Raw genomic sequence first — 23410 nt, 5'->3', positions numbered from 1 at the left:
AGCTGCCAGAGATTATTTGGCTATACCAGCATCTGGGGTATCAGTCGAAAGACTGTTCAGTGGGGGAAGAGATCTCTTAGGAGTGCGGAGGAGCTCAATGAGTGCAGAGACTATGAGGCGTCTTATGATGCTGCGAGATACATGGAAATAGCTTCAGAGATTTACGAATAATTACGAATAATTACGAATAATGCGAATATTATTCGTACGAATATTAGTAAGCGGAAATTCTAAATTTTATTCGTATTCGACTACGAATATTCGTACGAATATTCGTAATCGAATATTCGTGTCCAGCCCTACCAGTCACACTGTCACCTGACCCAAACCTCACATGACTCGACCTCACATGATAAGGCCCATCCCTTTCATGTGACGGCGATGTCATTGTCATTCCCGTGACTCCTACCTGAGGTCCTTTTCCTTCCTTTCCTGCTTCATTCAGTTTCACCACCAGTTCTTCCTCCCATTTCTTCCCTTGGCTTCATTCCGACATCGCCGTCATTGCGGTCATGGCCGTCTTCGCAATGCAGAATCCCCCCCCTTCTTTATTATATATAGTCTATCCCCCTCTGTTTCAGTATATAATCCTCTCCTCCTTCACTTCCATCCCTTAGAATATAGTATAGTTTCGTTTCTTACTCCCTCTCTCCTTGTCATTTTAATGTTTTAAATGCATTTTGCATCTTTTCCTTCCTTTCTTACTCTCCTCCTCTCCTTTACTCTCCTTCTTTATATTGCATTTCGCATCCTTTTCTTTTTAACACACTCACGCTCTCCTCCTTTATAATGTATTTCGCATCCTTTCCTTCCTCACCTCCCTTTTTAGTATATAGCATCCTCCCCTCCTCACCATCCACAGTCCATTAGAATTCAACCTTTTGGATTGATTTTATATTAACGACTATATCAATATAGTGATTATAGAAAACTCACATTCTATTACTTCGCGGAGAAGTACATAGACTTCAACACGCTGGTGAACGCATTGTTCCGAGCCTTCAAGACTCGCATCTGGATGTCGGCGATCAACCCGGCATCATTTGCCATCATGGCTGAGCGTAAGTGTCAAGTCTTCCAATCAGTTTCCTTTCATGCTTGGTACTAAATGATTTCTTTCAGCTGGTCCTCGACCCAGCGGTCCGTATTCTTCTTTCCTTCCGATGTCTTTCTTCTAACTTGCTGCCTTTCGCAAACTCTTGTTCGCCAATTTTTGTGTTGCTCCGTACCTAAATTCCTTTCCACTTTCCCACTTTCCCACTTTCCTGGAGCAACAGTATTTCTCTCTTGCAAACATCAAAGCATTCTCTGCTTCTTTTTCTCTTCAACGTCCTCATCACCTATCCTCGACTCACTTCCCATCCCCTCCCATGGACTTCATCTAGCTTGGTTTCACCATAGTTCGCTCAGTTTCTTGCTCAGAACTTGTACTTGTGTTCACACAACCTTCACCGGGTCTGCTCCGTCTTCCTACATTTCATCTGCGCTCAAGCGCACCAAAACACGTTTCACTTCCTGGCAAGCAACGCCTTTGCCGAACATGGTCGGCAGGGTGATTAACTTTTCATTCTGTAATGCCTTTTCCCAAAAATGTAAACTGCTTCTGCCAAATATCTCTTCTATACATATCATACTTGTTTTTCCATTATGATCATCAGCTAACTTTTCGTCTATAGAGAGGGCGCATCGTGGTTTGGCTGATGAAAAGCGCCGGGTGGAAGAGGAAGCAGTGCGCTTCCACAACTATCCAGCGTTCTTTCATCAGGCCTTCGACACGCCGGGCGCGGGGCCGTTCTACGGCCCTTATGCGCCGCCGGCCATGTCCTTCGGCCAATACCAGAACTACGCTGGGTATGCGAACGGCCAGAGTTCCACGGTCCACCCTGCCAATACCGGGCCGTCGTCTCCCTACATGCCTGCCGGACACAGCCATGCCGTCCCTTCGTTCGCTCCCGCCGCCGCCTCGTTCGCTCCCGCCGGTCAACAATCTCCTGGGTTGGGGGGACGTATCGCGTTCGGGAGTTTCCCAAGCTCAGCGTCGTACGGGTACCCCCAGTCCCAGCATACGAACCAGAGCGCGGACAACGACCTGGAGGACGTCCAGAAGCACCTCCGCGGCCTCGGCATTGGAAAGGAGCCTTCGTTCAGTCAGCACGGTTCTCGACAGGGCACAGCGTGGTGAGCGGTGACGAGCTCATCGCCGCATAACCCTAGGTCATCTCATGTCACAGCGGTGGCCTCATGATGGAATAGACTCGAACTTCTTCACCAGAATCCTCATGCGGCGATCAGCAGCTCGACTCGGTCAGCGCGGCACATCACCCTCCAGAATTCACAACATCACTACGCCCCCGGAATCCCCAAGGTCGAACCCTACCTACCCAAAATCCCGAGCAACACCACTTCCCCCAACACAATTCTCTCGGCGAGATTTTTCCTTTTCACAGAATCGGAAGTGGTTTTCTGAAACTACACGGCGCGCTTCACATCCACTCCGCGCATTTGATTTTTTTGCTTCTCGGCCCGGTTTGCTTTCCATTCGCTTTTTGCTCGCCGCTGGATAACTGCTCTTCCGAGTTGACGGATTCTTCCCACACTGATGGATCAAATACCTGAATCCGGCCTACCGAACATTGAAGGTTGCGAGAATCATTCACCATCGCACACCATGAACGTCTCTATATCGTCTTGGGGAACTGATCCCGAAACTGCCTTTTTGCAGTAAACCATAACATCACTTACACCAATACCCCTCCAAGACGTAAGAGACGACGCTACCGTCGACGTTTTCCTTTTCTTTCATCGCACACACGGATTCCCAGCAACGGTTCAGAGCAACACTCCCCTTTGTCTTTCTTTTCATAACCATACGAAGTTCACAACACCAGGTTCAGAAGCGGCAGGAGGATTGACGTCTACGAGACAACGGACGATGGCTCTCAGACACGGGTGGAATGGGTCACTTCGCAACTTAGCTTACTTGAGTAATGCGCTTTGTTCTCCCCTTGCGATTCGCTATGCCTTGCCTTGCTTCTCGCGGAAATCAACTAAAATGGGTCACGACACAGGAACGACTTCGATGGGAATGTCGATAGAATCAATGAATAACGAAGTTCTGAGCTTCCATCATGGTGTCCTTTGTGAATCTTGCGTGACTTCTCAAGTGATTGTTTGCCCCGATGAAAGTTATCGGCAGCTATATTTTCGCTGGATGCTTCCTCTCTTTGGCCTAGCGATCCTAGTTCTGCCAATCTTGTATTCCTTCCGGGTCCGTGAAGGTAAACAGATCTCAACAAGGTACCCATACCCTTCCACCTTCGTAGTGATGATACCTATATCATTCTAACCCGGCACCAGCTAACTACGCTCCGTACTTCGGAGCAAACGCAGTCATCTCAGCGCCCAAGATCGCCATGAGACCGCATTCGAGTGCGCAAAGAGCCATGCACTACCTATCCTCCGACCAAGGCAGCACTTCGCTGTAGATCTCCTTACCATCACGTCCCCCATCCCAATGCAGCAGCCCACCGACTCTCGGATCATCCACCAAACTCTCCACTTCCTTCAATGCTTCTGCATCCCACCCTCGCTGCGCTCTCTTTGACGCCAGCACGTCTCCCGAGCCATACAAATCCTGCTCCCATCGACTTAAGCCATTCTCAAGCTCTCCCCGTTGGTTAAAGTCATGTTGGCTTGCTGGAGACTGTTAGGGACTGCAAAATTCAAGGACACATGCCACACTTACCAGTTTGAGGCGGATTTACCCCGATGACGTTGAGTCGACCCTGAGGCCATTGGATGGCTGGACCGTGGTATTTCTATTTCCGATGACGGTCGATTAGATCAGCCTTAGATGGATTCATCTCAGAAGCACAAGAACGAGTTCGGACGTACCAAGAACCGCTGCTCCTTGAACGCGTGAGTAATTACAGTGATGGCTTCAGGTGGGTTCCCAAACTGTCTCATGAATATTAAGATCGAAAACAACAGGTTCTGATAACTATCTGTCGCCAGTTCTTCTAGCATTGGCATGACTTTAACGCCTCGTTTCTCCCCCAAACCGCCCACCACCTTCACATCTCCACCATCCCCGCTCTCCGTTGAAGCCACCAGCTCCCCCCTCCCATCCAACCACCCCAGCCTCTCCGCAACCGCCCAATAACCCCTCGCCTCACTTCCCCGCAGGCCTTCTGACCGCCTCGTCCGCCCGCCAGAGATGACGAGCGCAGTACTGCCTGGGGAAGCGCGGTTGAGCAAGTCAAGATGGAAGAGAGAGACAAGCAAGTGCTGGCAGAACGTCAGATGTTCGGCGGGTTTCTGGAAAGGGGCGAGATGCCAGTGGTCGGCGTTATACGGGTCTGCGTGTGGGAGGGAGGGGTTGAAGATAGCGTGGCAGCAGAGGATGATGAGGTGGGTTGGCGGTTGCGTTGCAGGGCTATTTTGGGCCATGGTGATCAATTCAAATACTGGAGGCAATTCATGATGCTAATCGACGATGGCATGCATTTACAGGTACCTTATATCCTCGAGGACTTGAAGGGAACGAAGTGCTGTCTGGTGGGGAGCGAAAGTCGATGCCTTACCCTGTATCGCAGTGCGGTACGGTATAGCTGTAGCAGTAATTAGTGGAGGAGTAGTGGAGACATCATCTACCCTGTCAACTCTATGCATTTTTAACAATCAAGAGTTCAAGACGCAAGGAATATCAGACAAGTAACTAAGTCAGCTAGTTATTTTTGAATGAATCCTCGCAAGCAACCACCATCTCAAAGAGATCAAGAGCATCTTAATCTTTGTCCGAGACTGTCGCGCGGCATGACTTCGCCGCACAGGGGCATATGTTTGCCCAGACTGCAGCTCCATCCCAACAACCTTTTCCGCATCCTTCACCCATCTACTATGCAGCTGAATACCGCCTAAAGATTCTGTCTTTGTTCTTTTGAGACTTGTTGAAATTCTTGTAGTTTAAACATTAAAATGGTAGTCTTACCGTACGATGTCCTCTAGATTTTCACTGAAAGCTGCGATTTTCATGACATGGCATCGGATCTTCCGTGCCTTACGGTTTGTAAGACACGGTCGAATGCAACACTTCGGGTTCTCTATCAGCATTTAGTTCTGGACTTGCACGCTTTCTTGAGTATCATGCACTCATGCCACCCGGAATGGGCTTCGAGCTACCTCTCTTACCATCCGTCTGCTTCCTCGCCGCTGTGTTCAAACGCAAGAAGTATGATCTCTTGACGTGCTAACTTATGGAGACCCAATGATGCTGTAGATGACTTAGGATGACTGGTGGATTGGATACGACGATGAAAAATCTCTAGCTCGCAAGCTATCCTATGCCACCAGCCGATACTTGGGCGGACCATGGCATGGAAATTGTACTAGTACATCTAAACTGTTTTAACCCGATGGCTTTAGATATGGAACATTTGCTTTGACTCCGGCGTTGGAAGTTAAGATTTCCCTGGCACAACTTGGGGGGCGGCGAAGGCTCATCCGTCACCGTGGAAGTACTCCAGACATATTTCCCCACGAGACCATAGTCAATTCGGGACACAATTCAACGGGACAATATGCAATGACAATGGTCCCTTTGGTGGCTGTTAATGCATCTAGCTTACTGCGGATCATCGTCAGGTCACTGTGCAGTGTACAACAGCTGCACTGGATCAGATGGCAACCCGCCAGGAAACGAAGCCGGTGGCGATGTCTACATCCATCCGGCTATTTGGAAATCAGTGGATCCAGCGGTATACGCACATGCCCTTGCCAATTCATACTTCCACTATGGCCATTAGGGACACTGACCACGATAACTCCCAACCCATTGTCGACAACTTTCGCAATGTATCTCACTTTTACTTCATCAACAACCCAGTCGTGAATCATCAAGACGCTCTATAATAACGCGGACTACGATAACCACCGTCTTTGTTTTACCGCCCCTAACAACCTCGGGGATGAGGTTGAGGCACTGATAATGTCTACCTCGCCAAAGCTTAATCCGGTCAAAGAAAGCGCGGCGTCGAACCTACTACGGAGGCAACGTCATCACCAAGAACTATGCCTTTGTTGACCGATAACTGGATGTAGGTATCGCTGGACTTCTGGACTTCGATTACGATTTCATAGCGATCGAGCAGCACGGAGGCCCACATGAGGGTTGTGATAGAACTCAGAGACGCGCGATTGATGAGTTGTACCAAGGTCGGTATGGATCTTGTATATTTGGGGTGATTTGGAATAGGAGCGAGTGGGTCTAGATAGCACAGAGGGGCATGGTGGAACCCGATGGTAAGCCCAGAATATCTCTTTATTTCCAATTTTCCCTTTGAAGGCACAGGCCGAATATCCGTTCACTGATAGTTCTACGGATCGACGACGAAGTTCAAGAAGGGGAGTCTTCAGAGCTATAAGATACGTGTAATTGATCTGTTTTAAGTCCCTACTAACCATACATTTTCCTTATCCTCCTCATTCCACAAACAAATATGAAGATCCGAAAAACACTATGTAAAAACAACGCCATTCGGGAGGTATATCCCTCGCTGAGAGGTATATGATCTGGCGACTCGGAAACCACAACGGGTACGAACTGGCAAAACGTATGGAGATGACCGCAGATGGGCGTTCGACGTTAGATTCCGCGGATTTAACGCCGAGCAAAGCAGCACATCAACCCGGTCTTGCTCAAGAAGACTATGCATCCGATAAAGCGAATGATCGACAGGCCAGCGGTGGCCCAGAGCAGCGCCTGGAAGAAGCGGGCGGTACGTTGGGAGGCACCGGACTATTGGCAGTCATTAGTATACGAGCCATCGAACCACCCCAGTGGGGATGGAATAGGACGGAAGCAAAAAACATACCGTAAACCCGAACTTGTCGAAGTTGTCGCTCATGATCACCACGGCTAACGTCGCGTTCGAGAAAATCCATATCGTCACCAACTTCGTGCGGAAGCTCTTGTACCCGTCCTCGAGCGTCTTCTCCGTGTCCTCTGGGGGCGCCACATACGGTGCGAGGGCGCGCTTGACGGTCGCCTCGAACTGACTGTCGATGTCGGCCTGCGGCAGGTCGATTTCCTCGATGATTTGATGCTTCCCGTCGCCGCCCTTCTCGGTTTTCGCGGAGGGGAGGGCGTCGGCCTTGTCGGCGCCCTTGGTACCCCAGGAAACGTCGTGCCAATTGGAAAAGGCGTAGACGTTGAGGATGTTGACGTACGAGGGCATGAGCAGCATGGCCTGCGGGAAGGAGGTGAACATGTGCCAGGGGTCGAGGTAAAGGAAGCTGGCGAGGAACCAGAGGCCAAAGGTGGCGGCGAGGGCGATTAGGATGACGCCAGCGGAGTCTTGGGAGAAGAAGGAGCCGAGATCGTCCATTTCGGGGGCTTTGGACTTGGTGAGAGCGCGCACGACGAGGAAGATGGAGAGGACGATGATGTAGAGCTGGATGAGAGCGAAGACGACGAAGGAGATCATGTAGGAGATGCGGGAGCCTTTGGGACGGTTGCCGAGCGCGAGGATGAACTGTTGCAGGACGAAGGCGAGATAGATGTACTTGAGGACCGTGTTGAAGATGGGCGTGACGGTGTTGCCGAACGGCCAGGCTTGCTGTTGGTTATTGTCCGAGGGAGTGCCGACGAGGTCCATGATGACCGCGGTGGTGAGCCAGTAGGATGCTGCGACTCAATCAGTACATGTCGAAATCAACCCCTGGGAGAAAAACTTACCAAGCATGAACCAGGAGAGAATGACCGAGACGATATTGTAAAGAAGCTGGATGTGCAAGAAAATCATGCGGATCAGATTATGGCCCGACTTGTACATCCGGCCAAAGTGCATGAGCGAGTAAATGCTCGCCGCGAACGATCCGTTCAACCAACGACGTCGCTGTCCGATGAACTCCGCCGCACCTTCAGGCACATCCGTCTCACCCTTCGAGGCCTTGACGTACGAAAGATGCCACTTCGACCCCGCCTTGGCCACCAGCTCGAAGCACAGGATCCGATCCTCAGCCAAGAACATGTTCTTCTTGAAGATACCCATGCCCTCGATCCCCTTCTTCCCTAAGATCTTCGAGAGCGTGTGGTCGCCGTGGAAGTATTGATCCAGCGGACGGCCCATGATGGCGCGGTACCGGTACGCGGAGAAGGCGCCGGGCAGCACGCTGACGTAGCCGAACGACGACTCGAGCGGCTTGTCGAGGATGTTCGAGATCTTGTACTCGAAGTTCTGGGCAGCCACCAGCGGGTTGACCAGGTTGCGCCAGCCGCGACCCAACATGGCGTGGATTTCTCCGCATGCGCCGCCGAGGTCCTTGTCGTTGTAGAAGGCTTCCCAGAGGGCCAGGAGGGACTTGGTGCCGGGTTTGGTACCAGCGTCGAGGAGGATGCAGATTTCCGGATTGAGAATGCGGCCGAATGCGGTGAAGAGCCAGCGATGGGAATTGATCTTCTTGCTGTTCTTTTGTTTCAAGCAGAACATCATCTGGACCGGAGGAAGCGTGCTAGCGCTGTCGTCGTGTGGTCGAATGAGTTGCTGGTTGGCGGTGACGGAGAGCTGGGTGGTGTATTCGAACTGGATTTGCGTCAGCATCCCGAACCGTGTCCTCAAATAAGTTCCTTACAATGTGCGCAACCGTCTCACGTCCGTCAATATCCCTCTTCATGATACCATCCTGATAAATACCAATGGTGGCAAGGATATCTAATGTGCCCTGGTCACACGGGTCGATTCCATCGAAAACCAAGCACACTACGATCTTTTGCCATGCCGGACCACCCTTGTTCCAGAATTCGGATTTCTTCAGGTTGACAATATCTCGAATGTTCTGCATCGCACCGTGCAGGGTTCGCGCGGTGAGGGTCTTGTCTTCGTTGTAGTAGGTGATGGCGATCAGCAACTCGGTGTGTCGGTTATACATGTTCGCTCGAAGATTATACCCATTCTTCAGCGTGAACTCGCTGGGATCACAAGTCGCTGCAGTGTCTATTCAACCCGATGTTAGCCAGCATTCTCGTCCACCACGCCACCTGTCTGTCCCTTCTACGATCCCATCGCCTCCTCATCATGGTTTTCACGGGGTGCACGTACATCTCAAATGCGTAAACTCCTCGCTCCCAATCTCCAAATCGTTCCGATACTTCGCTTGGATCGCATTCTGAATCGCGCTGGGCACGGGGTAATCCGCACTCAACACCGCCCCCTGCACCAACTTGACCTTCCTCGTCGCGTTCCGCTGCAACCCTCCGGACGCTTTCGGCGGTTGCTGCCGCTGCCGAAACGCCTCCACGCTTGCGGTCTCGTTGCGGTTGTACGGGTCTCCCGCATACGGTGGGACCGGGGGAGTGCCTGGGCTGCCGACGCCATATTGCTCGTTGAACGGAACGGGCGGGGTGGTGGTGTGGGTGTAGGCGCTGTCGGCGTAAGTCTCGGTGAGGGAGTAAGCGGAGGTCGGGCGCTCGGAGGGGGTGGTGGTTTGCAGGCGGTAGGTGGGATCTTGAGGAGGGATGTTGTGGGAACGCATGCCGGTGGGATCGCGGTGGAGGAGCGACTGCTCGTCTTCGCCCTCGGAGGAGTCGTGGCGATTATGAGGCGGCGGGTATTGCTGTGGGAAGGACATCAGCGGACGTGGTCCGAGAGGAGGGCGTTTCTGAGGATCGATGGTGTATGAAGATTGAAGGGTCGTTGAATAGAAAATAGGGGAACTGTGGGTTCACCAATTTCATCCGCGAGGGAGATACACGTACATTATTACCATGTGCGTCGTAGCCCGGTTGGCCTTGACCCCTGTATGCCATGTTTGAGGAGGATGGGGGGGTGGATTGTAGTTTGAAGTATCGATTCCGGAGTTCTGCCAGCAGACGCGCGGTGTTGAAGGGGGTAGACGGGTCGTTAACACCGTCGGTGATGAAGAAACGAACGTGATGATGATGGCCAAACCCGCAACGATGGACGGAGCGAGAATAAGAACGTGCTATCCGAAATTCAGGGGAGGACAGGAGGAGGTTCAGGTAACGCTTGGGAAAGGTTACGGTAATGAGGAAAGATCGATGGCCGAGTTTCCTGGAGGGGATGATGACGGATAAAACCAAGTGGATGCGCGGAAAGAGCCCAAGACACCAAAGACACAAAGCGGTACAGGGCCAACAGGGGGTGTTTCTTGTTACACGCGATCTTTGGAGGTTAGTGTTGCCCGCCGGCTCGATGGGTTCGGATGCTGGTGATGGGATGGGCACTAAGCAATGCGAAAAGCAACGAACGTGAGCTGGGATGGGTAGGGAGGGTTGGATATGGTGCTATTGCTCTGGTTGGATAATGGTGTAACGTTGTAGCACATTTGCATTAGCGGATAGGTAAGAATACGGATTACCGGCATGGCGGATGTTTCGAACGTTTACTACGCAGTAGTGCCCCCTTTGAATTGTTGAAGTGGAGGTGGAGGAGGTGAAGATTTTGATCCCTGCACCTCCACAGGAAGGGATTAATACCAATCAGGGCAGCAATACGGTAATATACTGTAATATACTGTAAATTCCACATTTGCCCCCCTAACTTGGCGGTTCTATTGGCCCAGTGGGCTGTGTAAACCGTGTCAGGGTTTCATCTCCATCTCCATCTGCACTTCCGCTCTGCGCGCTTCCTCCTGAAATTTCACCAACTCATCCACCAGACCAACAAGGCAACAACTCCCACTCAAACATCCGTTTCTTGATTCCTCCCCTTCATCCCCCATAAGTTTAATAACCCACTCTCATCTCTTCCCACCTGCCTCACCACCATCAGTCGCCCTGTTTATTCCTTTGTCTTCGACCGAATCTATGACCCTGACTCCCCTTCAATGTTTCAAGTCGTCTCCCAATTATGTGCGACGCCCGGAGAGACACTTGTTTCGTACCCGCCTGCCAGTCCATCCAATGAACCACCGATAGTGAGAGGAGCAGGGCAGGGGGGTCGCCCCAATCCACATGCTTAGCCACGCTTCTTAAAATAGGCTTACGCAATGGCAACGTCCAACAGAAAGGTTGGTGGTAGGGATTCAACCGCTCAGGATTAGCATTCTAACAAAGGGGCACATGATTTTTTCAGCTGTGAGGAGGTTCCACTACTCAACGTCTGTTTTGGAATGGCGGGTTTGGAACGGCTGGCTGCACTGGTGCTGAGGTACGAGAGCACAGCTGCGGCGCTTACGGAGTTGTGGAAAGACATTCTGGAATGAACGACTGACCACGAAATAACAAAGGATCCGCGGGCTTGGAAATAGGATGTCAGAAGATGCTAGTTTCGGCTCTGTCCGGTAGTAAGCAACAAGCTCCGTAACACGGCATCCTCCTGCCGGGTTCCTTCGCTCTGCCATAAGCTTCGTCGTACGGGGTACGTCTTACTTGATCATTTAAGAATATGAAGATCCCACAAGCAGCTAAATATCAACGTTGCTCGATCCTCGGTGGTATCCAGTATCCCTCATCAGTCATCGGGCGTCATCCCAAAGGAAGGGATGTATGCAAGGGCACTGTCTATTCCGCTGCCCGGACGTTCTTAGTTCGCAGCTGAAAACATGCATAATACGTAGCTGCTAAAACTTGACATATCTGACATTTAATCCTGCCATAAAGATTTTGTGGGTTTCGTGGCGCTACTGAGACAGACCAGGAAATGATTTGCGATCTCTCAAACCGTCCAATTCCTTGAAGTTGGCGCTCCGTGCAGAACATGTTTGCAGGATGACAGGATCTATGATGTGGCTGGGGATACATATTTTTCGGCCCTTGCTGCTGTTGGCGCGCTGTTTCGCGATTGACAGCCGGTTACTGCCTGTGTCGTCAATATTTGAAGTGCTTGAATCGATAATAGATCGATTTGAGATTTGCGACGCGTGCTTCTGTTCTATAGAACATAGATGGCTGTGTTGGGCAAGATCTGCGAGCACTGCCACACGCTTAGCTCCGGTGCCCTATGAATCGCTGTCAATTAATCGTCTCCACAGCAGATGCAGGAGAATATTGACATCCTGTTTGATATTCAACAACTTCATCTTCTTGGGTCTCATCAATCAGAGGAAGGCATTGATCCTTGATGGTCCTGAAGCATATTCCCCGGTGTCGAAAACTCTCAATCGTTGCTTTCCGGCTCTTGTCGTCTTTCGTTCCCTTCGGGATGGAAATATCCCATTGGACCCCTTTAATGAGATGATTCCAAAATTGTGCGATTCCATGCAGGAAGGGTGGAGGATAAAGGTGAAGGATTGTCCATTTCTTCTATTGTAGATGCATCAGTCAAGGAATAGGAGGTGCTCTGGACTAGTTTTACACGTTATCTTTATTAAGAACACTCGATTTTATACTGCGTACCATTTAGCCCCCCCAGTTGACTCCCGAACCAGCACAAGAATGCCCTTTGCAAGTTCGTACGGCTTTTGTTACAGTTGATTTTCTTTATATTCTTCTGCTTCTCGAATTACTGGTGTCATCTAGAAGATGTCTTACCTATTACGGTTCCCACTCCGTCTATCTTCTATTTGCTTGTTGGTGTTTCGTCGATATCATTATACGGTGAATGGTATTGTGCAGTGCAGTGAGCGACATTGAAATTCTTTCAATCCCGGCGACGGCTACCCTCACAAGAAATTCAATCGTGGCCGACGCATCCCCGTTACTGTAGCTATTGAGGTTATGGCTTTCGGGACCTTGACTTAGACATTTCCATATAGGTATCTCGGTGCTGAACTTGGTTACACACGCGGCTTCTGATACCTAACGCATCTCGGGCTCTGGTTCTATGTTTCTGCAATTCCCGGCGATGATTCCGTCCACAGGAGATTCAATAATGGCCACCGAATCCGCGATCGCTGTTGAGGACGTGGCTTTCGGAAACTCTGCCGGCTCTCGCTCCGACTCTGTGTTATGCCCCCGCAGCGTCTGGTAAGATAACATACCTGGGGGTTTGATGTTGAGACGCCTGGTTCCGCTTGCTTTGGCTATCTTATCGCTGGTGACTGAGTGCTCGAAGTCTGGTACTGCGCCAGACATACATGCAGTTCGCTGGTCGGTGTTTGGTTGAAGCAGGTTTGATGGGACTGGGATATTGCTTGGTTGGTATACTACGTGTACATGGCGCCAGGAGTTCCTAGGATGGCGGTGTCCACTACTATCATGACAGATCTGTTTCAAGTTGTGAGCTTCTGAAGAGTCGGATATGAACATTAATCCGCTGGGATGAGTCTACCCGATGGGTCGTGTGAATCTTTTTGTTTTGTTTTCATGTTAACTGCCATTGTAGGACGACGGGTGCGACTTACCCGATCATCGACCGACTCGGACGGTTGTCATGTCGTACAATGAAGTCTTGCGTTTACAGCTCCTTCCATAGCCACTCGTGTCCCTCTTCGCCATCGACATTGATCCTTTGATCTTCAGTTGTTTATCTCTACTTATCTAACGAGGAGAAAAAACTACTTTAATGACCCCAGTATCATATTTTCTGCAGAACTCCTCACTCTTGTCTGTCCACTGAAATTCGTAATGTCATCTTCATCCGCTTTAGCTGAGGCTGCCGAAGAGCATCTTCGGGCGCATAAGCGTGGCACTGAAAACCTTACAGGCTTGGCCGAGAGGATGCATGGCAAAATAGAGCGCCGCCGAGGAGAAACGGACCTGCTTGAAGCGAAGGTCCAGAAACTATAGGATTAGGAAGCCCTGTGGAGAGCTGGTTTGCTGGAATTTCAAATAGAACAGCAAAGAATGGGCGAGCTCGAAGAAAAGATGCAAGAACAACGGCAAAGAGTTCGTGAACTCGAACGAAATAACGCATCAATGGGGTTGCAAATACCAATCATGGGTACGGAAGTACGGTCGATGATGGGAAGAATGCTGATCGACAAGGTACGTGTAATCGAACATCAAACCCCATTTGCAGACATCTCATCCTGATGTGGCTACTAATAGGAACCCGAACATATAGGAGCCGGATCCAGATATGCGATCAGGCAATCCGGCTGACCATAACTACAACCTCCGGAAGAACCGGAAACCAACCGCTAAATTCCCATATTAAGCAACCACAAAGTGATCAGTTCGATCGGTTCCTCCACCCTCAAACGACTAGGAATAGTACAGTTGCCATATCCGCATCTCGGACTGACCGTTCTGACGACGAAAGAAAAATCCCACAAATACCATGCAATATACAATGAGGACAACCCCCCTAGGACGGTGCATCAGCAGCTCATCCGTGAGCAGCAAGCGAATCCGCGGGGTCTGTTGGCTTGTGAATTGAGCACGGGCTCTATAGTTCAAAAGGGTTCCGTATGCATCTGAATCAAGTAACGCCACGTTTGCGCGATGTTGGACTGGAGCATGTTGTACGATTCGGCGTAAGCTGTTTCTATAGGGAAGCAGGAGAATGTTGAAATCACCATTGATGCTGTATTCAACAACTTCATTTGCATTGAATCTTGCCCGTCAAGGAATTTGACACCTAGTATTGGGTTTCCAAACATGGTTTATTTAGAGAAGACTGTTTTTCAGACTATATCTAGCTAAGTGATTTGACTATCCCACGAAGGATTTCAGTCATATCAGTGTTGCCTGATTGGTTCCCCTTCAATGACTCCAAAAAGTCCTATGTACATCCTCATAGTAGCAAATAACTTATTGTTAGAGCACACAATATGTAACTTGACAAGGTTATGGAAACTAAACTCATTTTAGGGGAAATCAAATTACCTTTATTATTATAGCGCCGGGGGTCTCTTATGAGCTATGATAGGATACACCTAACTAGACTTAGCACATAGAGGACGAACTTTCCGTTCTTCTTACAAGAATCAAGCTCGTCTATGTATTTAGATTCCTGCATGCGGATTGAAAAGGATCGATTCTAGAGGGAATTAGAGCCCACAAATGGAGCTAGGATTGTATCATAGTGAGAGTAATTACGTTTGAGGATAGCAGGTTAGATTTGTCGAACGCCATTATGAATTGGCACATACGATTGCTATCTGAAATTTAATCCAGCCTCTACCGGCCATTCCGTAACCGAAAAAGATGGATAACTTTCTGGATGCCATCAGCCCCTGAATGCCATGACCGCACCAAATGCTCCAGACAGACCATAGACCAAACCAACATTCTCAAAGCGCATAACTCCCCCATCCATTACCAAGAACTCCCCCGGCTGAAAATCGCAAGACGTCCAATGAGTTTCTCCCCTTACCCTCAAACACACTCCCACTCCGCAAACACGCACCACCTCGCACTCCGATCCGCCAACACCAACCCCCTCCACGTCCCCAACTCCCCAATCTTCACCACCGTCTCCCACGTCCCCCCCGCCGACTGCCCATCCCCCATCTCGCTCCGTCTCGTCAATCGAATGATTTTCCCCGCGGGACTCTGCACCGCCAACTTCGCCGGCTTCCGCTCCCCACCGCCGCCGCTCGACGTGCTCGGATGGCTGAACTGGCTGCCGGCGGCGGAGACGCTGGCCATGCTCATAGCGGAGGCGGGGCGGGCGAAGGGGTTGGGCGAGGGGGCGCGGGAGGGGGCAACGTTCGGGTTGGGGGAGGCGAGGAGGGTGGAGGGGTGTTGGCGGACGGAGAAGACGAAGGTGTTGTTGCAGGCGAGGCGGTGGCATTGAGGTTGGACAACGTAGAGGTCGTGGCGTTGGGCGTGGGGAGTGGGATGCCGGGTGAGGAAGGCGTAGGGGGGGTTTTGGCCGGTATGGCGGAGGGGGAGGGCGAGGGCAAGGGAGTGGGGGTTGGATTTTATGGAGTGCTGGGGGAGTTAGTGAGAGGAATTGAGCGTGTTTGGAGGGTTGGATAACTTACCTTGAGCCCGCGCTTGCCGGCATGGACTTTCAGTACGCCTTGTCCCTCATCCCCTGGTAAAAGTGCCTTAATTGTATACCGCTTCTGCCCATTCACCCAGTCCGCCTGCGCCAAAGCCGGCTTCCGATGTACTTCTCCGCTCTCGAAAAAGTCGCCATCCACATCTTGCGCGAATGCGCGCACCTCAATCTCTGCTACGCACTCCACATCCTCGGGCACCTCGAGATGAATATGTGCCATCTCCAGATTCTCTAGGTGCAGCTGGCTAGTGTCGAACTCGGTGATATGCAGCTTGTGCTTGAAGTACGTCGGCGACGCGCACGGCAGTGCCATGAGCACACCATGCGGCATCGGCGGGCAGATATGCTGTTGCTCAGGGAGCAGCGGCACATGCGTGTAGCACAGCTCCGAAGGCCGCGTCAAAAACCACCACGTCTCTGCCACCTGCGATCCGGCGCTCGAGTACTGACTTCTCCGCGGATTCGTTGGGCTCGCCAGCGCGCAATCCAACAGCCGCCACTCCCCATCGACAATCACCGCGTTCCACCAATGATTCGGCCGCGCCACCATATCGATATCGAGCTCCCCGCCCGGCGCCTTGAGGAACCCGCGGACCACCTCCGCGTGGATGCCGACGGCACCGCACATTTCCATGACGAGGACCGCAATTTCCTCGGTGCAACCGCGCTTGCTTTGGATGACGCGGCGCGTGTCGATCTCGCCGTCGAAGTCCTCTTCCCAGGCGATGCGCTCGGCCACCCAGGTGAAGATGGCGCGGAGGCGCTGCACGTCGGAGCGGTAGGGGCGGCAGATGTAGCCTTGGACCAAGCTTGCGGCGTTGGTCATGGGGGGTAGGTTGGCGACAAACCGTGCGGTCTTGTCAACGAGGCTGAGGTTGCAGCTCGCGAAGTCGGTTGGCTCTTGGATTGGTAGCCCATCGAGTCCTTCATCTCCTTCCACCGAGTGGAGCAGCGTTTCCACTGGCGAGATGACCGCGAGATCTAACATTTGGCATCGTTCCGCCCTCTCCACCCTCTCGTTATTGCTTAGTGAATTCGACCGGTTCACATCTCGCCGCACTTGCATCCAATCCACCATATTCCCCAGCCCCATATCCCTCGCGGCGCTCGATGTCGGCCTCGACGGCGTCGCCGCCGTCCCTCCCGCAATTGCCGTGATCCCATTCGGGATCGCTGACACCTTCTGCTGCCGCGAGCCAGGCCGGCTCATGCTCTGCGCGGACGAGATCGTGCTCCTGGCCGACGCAGCGACCGTCTTGCTAGACTCGAGCATCTTCTTCAGGAACCCGGACTTCTTGGCCTTCGGCGCAGTTAATCCGCCGAGGACGCTGCTCCCTTCTGTCCCATTCCATTCTTGTTGACTGGAATTGTGGCTGGAGTGGTAAGTTACTCCCGTTACTGGTGTCTGTGGCCTCGACTGGCTGAACCCTAAGCTTGTGTGCGCGTCGCGGTGGCTCGCGCTGCTTCCTGGTCTGCTGCGGCTGATTCCGAGGGGCCAGCGTCGTCGTGCGAGGCTACCGGCACTGGTGGCGCTCATTCCCGTGGCGGAGTAGCCACTCATGAGACTCTGGCTGGTGGCATGGGTGCTGTTGCTTGCGTTCGTGTTGGCGCTGTTCGATGTGGAGTTGGTGGCAGTGGATTTCAGCGTCAATGTGCGACCAATCTTGTGTCCGAGTTCGTAAGCCGATTTGCGGGTGCGCAAGGAGCGTCGGGAGCTCTTTCGTGAGAGTGAGTCGTCGTGTGAACCGTGTGAAGTGCCAGGTCGCGGAGATTTGGGAGGGACTTCGGGAGCGAAGGATGGGTTGAGCGATGCCGCTTCACGCTTGCGGTCTTCTTCTTCGTGGAGTTTCCGGAGGCGCGCTTCCATACGCTGAACATAGTTGCCGACGTTGGGAGCGGCATTGTAGTTCTTTTCATCGTCCACGTCATAGCCTTCGTCGTCATAGGCGCTGGTGTCGTGCAGGGACACTCCTAAGGATGTCTGAGCACGTATCTTATTTGTCTGTTGCTGTGAGATGACATTGAACGACTCTGGAGACCAGATATTTGGTGGTGTGGGAGGCTCGTTTGGTGTATCAACGTCGCTTTGCCGACGACCAAGATTGTGGAGGGAGGACATGACATCATTCATGGCGCTTGTGAGAGGTGAAGGTGTGAAGCCGTCTCTGCTCGGTGAGCCTGACATCTCAGGAGTATGTGATCCATTGGTGTACAATGGTCTTGGAGAAGGAGCACGGCTCGGATTGTAAGCGACTCGATGAGGTGGCGGAGGAGGTGGAGGTTCATCAATGTGGTAAGGTTGAGGAGAAGCTGCGCGAGAATGCGGTCGAGCAAATGAGTAATGTTGAGGAGAAGGTCCACGAGAATGCGGTCGAGCAAATGCGTGTGGGTTAGGAGAGGCTGCACGAGAATGAGTTCGGGCATATGAGTGAGGGTTGGGAGAGGCTGCACGGGAATGTGTCTGAGCGAATGAGTGAGGATTGGGAGAGGCCACACGAGAATATGTTGGCGCAAATGAGGGAGGCGCAGGAGAGGCCGCTCGAAAATGTGGTTGATAAGCAGGGTTAGGCGACGCAGCCCGTGACTGAAACCTGCTTGGAGCAGGAGATACTGCGCCCAGCCGCGATGGGCCATTAAGCGACGGTGTAGGCGGCGCCGGTGACGTTGCTCGACTCCCACCAGGCGGTTGCGCTCGCTTCATCGACGAAAACGGTTTATGCGACGATCTCAAGCTCCCTGGCGGTGTCATTGTCTGCCGTGCCGCGGCCTCTGGATTCGGTGACCCCGCCGCCGCATACGCCTGGAACGGTTTCCGAAACATACTCTTCGACTTCTGTGGCGTAGATTGGGGGTTGCTCGGATTCGGACTGTTTGCTCGCGAGATGCTTCCTCCGCTATCTCGCGATGGTATTGGACTTGGTGCGAAGGACTCGTCGAGGACCTCGACGAAGTTCGAGGGGAAGAGGCCGACCATTCGTTTGTCGCGACGTAAGCGTCCCATCCACCAGGACCCGTCGCCAGCATTGAGGCATTCTATTAAGTCGCCTTCGATGAAGCCAAGGTCACGTTTGGTCTGCGTAGTGGGTTAGGATAATGGACTTTCGTTCGCCAGGTAAAACGCACCTCTCCTCCATATGAATAGACGGCTCTACACCAACATGGGAACCGCATAGGGAGAGGCGGAGCGGTGAGAGCCATCATAACAGGCTTTTGCTCTAATTCTTGTTTGAATGATCGGTAATGCTGGACTCATTGCATGGCGCACGATTCCAGCGTTAAGTGTAAACAGACAGATGAGGACGCCAGTTCGATGTTTCCAAACGATGTAGTCCAAACGAATATCGCAGAGATGAATGACAAACGTAAGTGTATGCGCAAATAGCAGTCGGACAATGAGCGAGTCTTTATTCCTGGAGGTTCATCGGAAGTGATGACGGTTTCACGGTTTCAATATATGAGGATGTCGTGCAACCGAAAACAATTGGTGCGTCGACGTTGCTATGGGCTGAGCCACACATGGAAGAGTGGGGATGATGGTGTTTGTCGTCCGCCGAGAACCATGCACCGCCGCATATGCCCCGACTCCCTGAATCCCGCTGACCTCCGTTCCGCCCCGCTCCACCCCTACCTGCTCTTTTTTCGACTGATCTTCCGCCACCTTCATCGGACCTCCTACTAGCTCGCGTCCGCAATTATTAATCCTCGATCTCTCAAAAGCCAAATATGACGATGGCGACATCAACATGAGTTTTCCCACTGTCCCTTCAACCGCCTTGACTATTCCGAGAGCTTCATCCCACCATCTTCGCCCGGATTGACCGAACGCAACCATGTCTCTCCAACAAATCCCCCATATCATCCTCGTCCTCTCCGGCAAAGGCGGCGTGGGGAAATCCAGTGTCACGACGCAGCTTGCTCTGACACTGTCTTTACAAGGCCATTCGGTTGGGATCCTCGACGTCGATCTCACCGGTCCCTCCATCCCACGCTTTCTAGGTGTCGAGTCCGCAAAGATCACACAGTCGGCCGGCGGGCTATTACCAGTTACCGTCCACGAAGCAAAACCGGCGCAACCTACTGTACCTACCTCTTCCGATAACCCCTCCACCACCCCATCTTCAAACATCAGCTATGCCCGTCTCTCCGCCATCTCCCTCGGCCTCGTCCTCTCCAGTCGCTCCACCGCCGTCATCTGGCGCGGTCCGAAAAAGACGGCCATGGTCCGCCAATTCCTCACCTCGACCGTTTGGCCGTCCGACACCGAGTACCTTCTGATCGACACCCCCCCCGGAACGTCCGATGAGCACATCTCGCTTCTTGAAACGCTGCTGAAGGAAACTGCTGCGACCCCCGCTCAGCTATCCGGAGCGGTGGTGGTCACTACCCCGCAGGCGGTCGCGATCTCGGACGTCAAGAAGGAGCTGGATTTTTGCCGGAAGACGGGGCTGCGGGTGTTGGGAGTGGTAGAAAACATGGCGGGGTTCGTGTGTCCGCATTGCAGTGAGTGTACGAATGTGTTTAGCAAAGGGGGGGGCGAAATCATGGCGAGGGAGGCGGTGGTGCCATTCTTGGGGAGCGTTCCTATCGATCCGGCATTTGTGGCTTTGATTGAGGAGGGGAAGAGGCCGGTGTATCCGAAGGGAACGGTTGTGGGTGGCACGGAAGCACAAGAAGCGGAGGGGAATGGGGAGGATGCAGGGACGAGGGATGATGGGTTGCTGGTTGAAAAGTACACGAGTTGTTCAATATATCCTCTGTTTGAGGGAATGGTGAACAGTATATTGAAGGATATAGAGGAGCGGGATAGGAATGGGGGGACTTGATGATATGTACAGTATACAGTCATGTTCGGAGCATGCATGATCTTGATACCCACCAGCTATTGTCATGAATATACGAATAGAGTGCCTTGGGATTCTGAACAAAGCATCCATCGGCTCCAAGTCCAATTGATGGATCTAATATAATATTCCCATGCCAACCGTCATCCAGCAGCAGATCAAGCGGAGTGTCGCGTGCTGATCAAATTGCTGATCGCAATGTGCAACGAAAAAACGCACCTTGCCCCGCTTTCTGTGGCTTCATCTTCTCACACAATTCCCGCAATATTTCAACACACTCGACTAAAAATTCTTATACTCCTCATACTTTCTGCCTCCACGCCAATTTAATCACTGCATATGTGCAGACCATATTCCCCAGCGTCTCTTCGAATCGACTATTAAAGCCGATTCTGGAGAGATTCACCCACCCACTGCGTGTTCCTCTAAATTTCAGGGCTACCCTCGGAACGGACCGCGTCAAGAATTGACACTCTCCTCCGAACCAACGATCCGAACACTTCTTTTTCATCATCGGCAGACGGCATCCTTCAAACTGGCGGAGCTGCGAGATAGTCTCCTCCAGTTAAACAACACTTGGCTGTTGTAACGCCACTACCGCCACTTCTTCATGCGTCGGGAAGATCTCGTACGGATCCTGTCCAAGCCCGGGAAGTACGTATAATTTGTTCACATCAATGAGTCGACGGCAAACAGTGGCTGACCATACGATTCAAAGACCTAGATAACACGGCTTACAACGATTTCCTATAAACCAGCTGAATAGCAGATCTCCTCATCTGCGGACCCGATACTTCCAGGTATCGGAATCTACCAGATCGAGGCCACCCCGGTATCGCCACGATTACGCCGCCAAAGGCCTTTTTTCTACCCCTCTCTGCTCGCCCTCCTTAACCGCCTTCTCCGTCCTCCTACGACGACTCCGCTGGGTTGAACCAGCCGTTCTCCTCCCCATCGTTCGTGGGCCTCCTCTCCTCAGACGGACAGACTCCTGTTCGTCTGGGTGGCAGCGTGAGCTCACCACTCCGCTCTCTCCGGTTTGACGCCGCCAGCATCGAGGCACGAGAAGGAGTTGAAGGGGGTTGATCCGTCGAGATACAACGGAGATGGTCGCGCTGGATATCAACCACATTGGGACTCCGGCATCATTCGTCGGAACTCCAAGCGTCAGCATCAACCATGAGGCGATCAAGGATTTAGATTCCTCGAACGCGTTTGAAGGTGAGGGTTTCGATGGGATCAGGATGGGGTTTTAACTGACATGTCTCAGGACCGGAGAAGCTCCTTGAGGTTTGGTTTTCCGCCACCGCCCACGACCTGCCCGCCGGCGTCGCGCCAAATGGGTTGAAGGCCGTTTCGGAGGACACATGGAAGGAGATGCTGGATCTGGTCAGCTGCAAGGTCCTCTCTATCGTCAAGTCCGAACATGTCGATGCATACCTCCTGTCCGAATCTAGCATGTTCGTTTGGCCGCACAAGCTGGTGCTGAAGACCTGTGGAACGACGACCCTTCTCTACGGAATCCCTCGCATGTTGGAAATCGCATTCCAAGACGTCGGATTTGCCGGGGTGCCGGCCGATCCGCATAAAGGACTGCTGGCGGCGGCGGTGCCGTACCGAGTTTTCTACAGCCGGAAGAACTTCCTCTTCCCGGATCGCCAACATGGACCGCACCGTAGCTGGGGAGACGAGGTGCGCTACCTCGACAAGACGTTCAACGGTGGCAGCGCGTATATGATCGGCAAGATGAATGGCGAGCACTGGTTCCTCTATGTGACGAATCCGCCCTTGGGACTTCCCCTTCCCACGGCGTCCGGAGCGGCGGACGCGAGCGATCCCCTTGCGCAGAGCATGGCCCCCGAAGTGCTCTTCCCGCATATACCGTCGGACGAACAAGAAGACGAAACCCTCGAAATCCTCATGACCGACCTTGACGAAGAAAACGCCAAGCAATTCTACGTCGCGGAAGCCGAGCTAACCGCCCAGCGCCTCCGCCACAAGGTCTCCCCCTCCCGCGTCTCCCCCTTCCCCGCCAACGTTAAAAGCCCCTACACACCCGCCGACTGCACTTTCGACGCCAGCTCCGACGTCTCCACCACCACCTCCGCTTCCCCGTCCGAGAAATCCGACCTCGACGACGACAAAGGCCACGCCCTCGGCACCGTCGTCTCCGACACCTGCGGCCTCGCCGACATCTACCCGACTGCCGACTTCCCCAACGCCCGCGTCGACGCCTACCTCTTCCCCCCGTGCGGCTTCTCCGCCAACGGCGTCATCCCCGTCACTGCCCCCAACCCAAAATCCACCACCCCGTCCTCCCCCTCCGAAACCCACTACTTCACCGTCCACGTCACCCCCGAACCCGGATTCTCCTACGCCTCGTTCGAGACGAACGTGCCCGCGCGCCAGGGAGGTCGACAGACCGCGGACCTAGTGGCGCAAGTCGTAAAGATCTTCAAGCCGGGGCGGTTTAGCGTGACGCTGTTCGAGGCGCGGGTGCGGAGCGAGGAGCGGGGGGGCGGGGCCGAGGGGGGACGGGCGAGTGGGAATGCGCGGATGGAGGAGATTCCGGGGTATAAGCGGGTGGAGCGGATCGTGCATTATTTGGATGGGTATGATTTGGTGTTTCGGTATTATGAGCGGTTGGGATGGATGGGGGGGCCAGTGAGGGTTGGGGAGAGAGGGTATTAGTGGGTTGATGAGGGTAAGTAATGATGG

The 23410-nt window shown here is 52.7% G+C and overlaps 8 protein-coding genes across 8 annotated transcripts; 5 read left to right on the top strand and 3 right to left on the bottom strand.

Moving 5' to 3' along the window:
* The first annotated feature begins 643 nt into the window (after window positions 1-643).
* On the top strand, window positions 644-2280 carry P152DRAFT_290156 (uncharacterized protein). Its single transcript, XM_033675011.1, has 4 exons — window positions 644-791; window positions 919-1061; window positions 1123-1140; window positions 1677-2280. Exons 2-4 carry the CDS (start codon window positions 1019-1021, stop codon window positions 2180-2182), a joined length of 567 nt encoding a protein of 188 aa, XP_033535374.1. The 5' UTR covers window positions 644-791; window positions 919-1018; the 3' UTR covers window positions 2183-2280.
* An 848-nt stretch (window positions 2281-3128) lies between these two features.
* Window positions 3129-4709, bottom strand: P152DRAFT_513127 (uncharacterized protein). The gene is made up of 3 exons (XM_033682788.1): window positions 3895-4709; window positions 3746-3818; window positions 3129-3696 (listed from the first exon to the last, which is right to left on the bottom strand). Exons 1-3 carry the CDS (start codon window positions 4447-4449, stop codon window positions 3449-3451), a joined length of 876 nt encoding a protein of 291 aa, XP_033535373.1. The 5' UTR covers window positions 4450-4709; the 3' UTR covers window positions 3129-3448.
* A 1926-nt stretch (window positions 4710-6635) lies between these two features.
* Window positions 6636-9062, bottom strand: P152DRAFT_290094 (uncharacterized protein). The gene is made up of 3 exons (XM_033675010.1): window positions 8632-9062; window positions 7736-8582; window positions 6636-7684 (listed from the first exon to the last, which is right to left on the bottom strand). The coding sequence occupies exons 1-3, from the start codon at window positions 8926-8928 to the stop codon at window positions 6810-6812; spliced, it is 2019 nt and encodes a 672-aa protein (XP_033535372.1). The 5' UTR covers window positions 8929-9062; the 3' UTR covers window positions 6636-6809.
* P152DRAFT_290089 (uncharacterized protein) lies at window positions 8854-9861 on the top strand. The gene has a single exon (XM_033675009.1). The coding sequence runs from the start codon at window positions 9106-9108 to the stop codon at window positions 9676-9678; it is 573 nt and encodes a 190-aa protein (XP_033535371.1). The 5' UTR covers window positions 8854-9105; the 3' UTR covers window positions 9679-9861.
* A 1657-nt stretch (window positions 9862-11518) lies between these two features.
* On the top strand, window positions 11519-12514 carry P152DRAFT_290021 (uncharacterized protein). The gene has a single exon (XM_033675008.1). It carries the CDS (start codon window positions 11729-11731, stop codon window positions 12269-12271), a length of 543 nt encoding a protein of 180 aa, XP_033535370.1. The 5' UTR covers window positions 11519-11728; the 3' UTR covers window positions 12272-12514.
* A 2451-nt stretch (window positions 12515-14965) lies between these two features.
* P152DRAFT_414095 (uncharacterized protein) lies at window positions 14966-19267 on the bottom strand. The gene is made up of 3 exons (XM_033677014.1): window positions 18975-19267; window positions 15832-18924; window positions 14966-15778 (listed from the first exon to the last, which is right to left on the bottom strand). The coding sequence occupies exons 1-3, from the start codon at window positions 19050-19052 to the stop codon at window positions 15221-15223; spliced, it is 3729 nt and encodes a 1242-aa protein (XP_033535369.1). The 5' UTR covers window positions 19053-19267; the 3' UTR covers window positions 14966-15220.
* Window positions 19268-19681: 414 nt separating this feature from the next.
* Window positions 19682-20674, top strand: P152DRAFT_394703 (cytosolic Fe-S cluster assembling factor cfd1; the record flags this gene model as incomplete). The annotated part of the gene is made up of 1 exon (XM_033676269.1): window positions 19682-20674. The coding sequence occupies one exon, from the start codon at window positions 19682-19684 to the stop codon at window positions 20672-20674; it is 993 nt and encodes a 330-aa protein (XP_033535368.1).
* Window positions 20675-21302: 628 nt separating this feature from the next.
* On the top strand, window positions 21303-23383 carry P152DRAFT_393883 (S-adenosylmethionine decarboxylase; the record flags this gene model as incomplete). Its single annotated transcript, XM_033676223.1, has 4 exons — window positions 21303-21350; window positions 21493-21729; window positions 21799-21913; window positions 21963-23383. The coding sequence occupies 4 exons, from the start codon at window positions 21303-21305 to the stop codon at window positions 23381-23383; spliced, it is 1821 nt and encodes a 606-aa protein (XP_033535367.1).
* Between the last annotated feature and the right edge of the window lie 27 nt (window positions 23384-23410).

This window comes from Eremomyces bilateralis (assembly GCF_010015585.1).
Source record: "Eremomyces bilateralis CBS 781.70 unplaced genomic scaffold P152scaffold_6, whole genome shotgun sequence".
In the NCBI taxonomy this organism is placed as follows: Eukaryota; Fungi; Ascomycota; class Dothideomycetes; order Eremomycetales; family Eremomycetaceae; genus Eremomyces; species Eremomyces bilateralis.
Note: the sequence above shows the minus strand (reverse complement) of the source record. Positions and strands in the feature narration are given on the sequence as shown.

What these genes read in the sequence shown, in the direction of transcription:
- P152DRAFT_290156 (XM_033675011.1), top strand. Translation starts at nt 1,019, where the DNA reads ATGTCGGCGATCAACCCGGCATCATTTGCCATCATGGCTGAGC.
- P152DRAFT_513127 (XM_033682788.1), bottom strand. Translation starts at nt 4,449, where the DNA reads ATGGCCCAAAATAGCCCTGCAACGCAACCGCCAACCCACCTCATCATC. An exon ending in TCAAGGAGCAGCGGTTCTTG is followed by an intron (nt 3,819 to 3,894) that starts GTACGTCCGAAC and finishes CATCGGAAATAG; the next exon opens with AAATACCACGGTCCAGCCAT. An exon ending in GGTAAATCCGCCTCAAACTG is followed by an intron (nt 3,697 to 3,745) that starts GTAAGTGTGGCA and finishes AACAGTCTCCAG; the next exon opens with CAAGCCAACATGACTTTAAC.
- P152DRAFT_290094 (XM_033675010.1), bottom strand. Translation starts at nt 8,928, where the DNA reads ATGTATAACCGACACACCGAGTTGCTGATCGCCATCACCTACTACAAC. An exon ending in GTGAGACGGTTGCGCACATT is followed by an intron (nt 8,583 to 8,631) that starts GTAAGGAACTTA and finishes ACGCAAATCCAG; the next exon opens with TTCGAATACACCACCCAGCT. An exon ending in TCTCTCCTGGTTCATGCTTG is followed by an intron (nt 7,685 to 7,735) that starts GTAAGTTTTTCT and finishes ATTGAGTCGCAG; the next exon opens with CATCCTACTGGCTCACCACC.
- P152DRAFT_290089 (XM_033675009.1), top strand. Translation starts at nt 9,106, where the DNA reads ATGCGTAAACTCCTCGCTCCCAATCTCCAAATCGTTCCGATACTTCGC.
- P152DRAFT_290021 (XM_033675008.1), top strand. Translation starts at nt 11,729, where the DNA reads ATGACAGGATCTATGATGTGGCTGGGGATACATATTTTTCGGCCCTTG.
- P152DRAFT_414095 (XM_033677014.1), bottom strand. Translation starts at nt 19,052, where the DNA reads ATGATGGCTCTCACCGCTCCGCCTCTCCCTATGCGGTTCCCATGTTGG. An exon ending in TCTATTCATATGGAGGAGAG is followed by an intron (nt 18,925 to 18,974) that starts GTGCGTTTTACC and finishes CCCACTACGCAG; the next exon opens with ACCAAACGTGACCTTGGCTT. An exon ending in CCGGCAAGCGCGGGCTCAAG is followed by an intron (nt 15,779 to 15,831) that starts GTAAGTTATCCA and finishes TAACTCCCCCAG; the next exon opens with CACTCCATAAAATCCAACCC.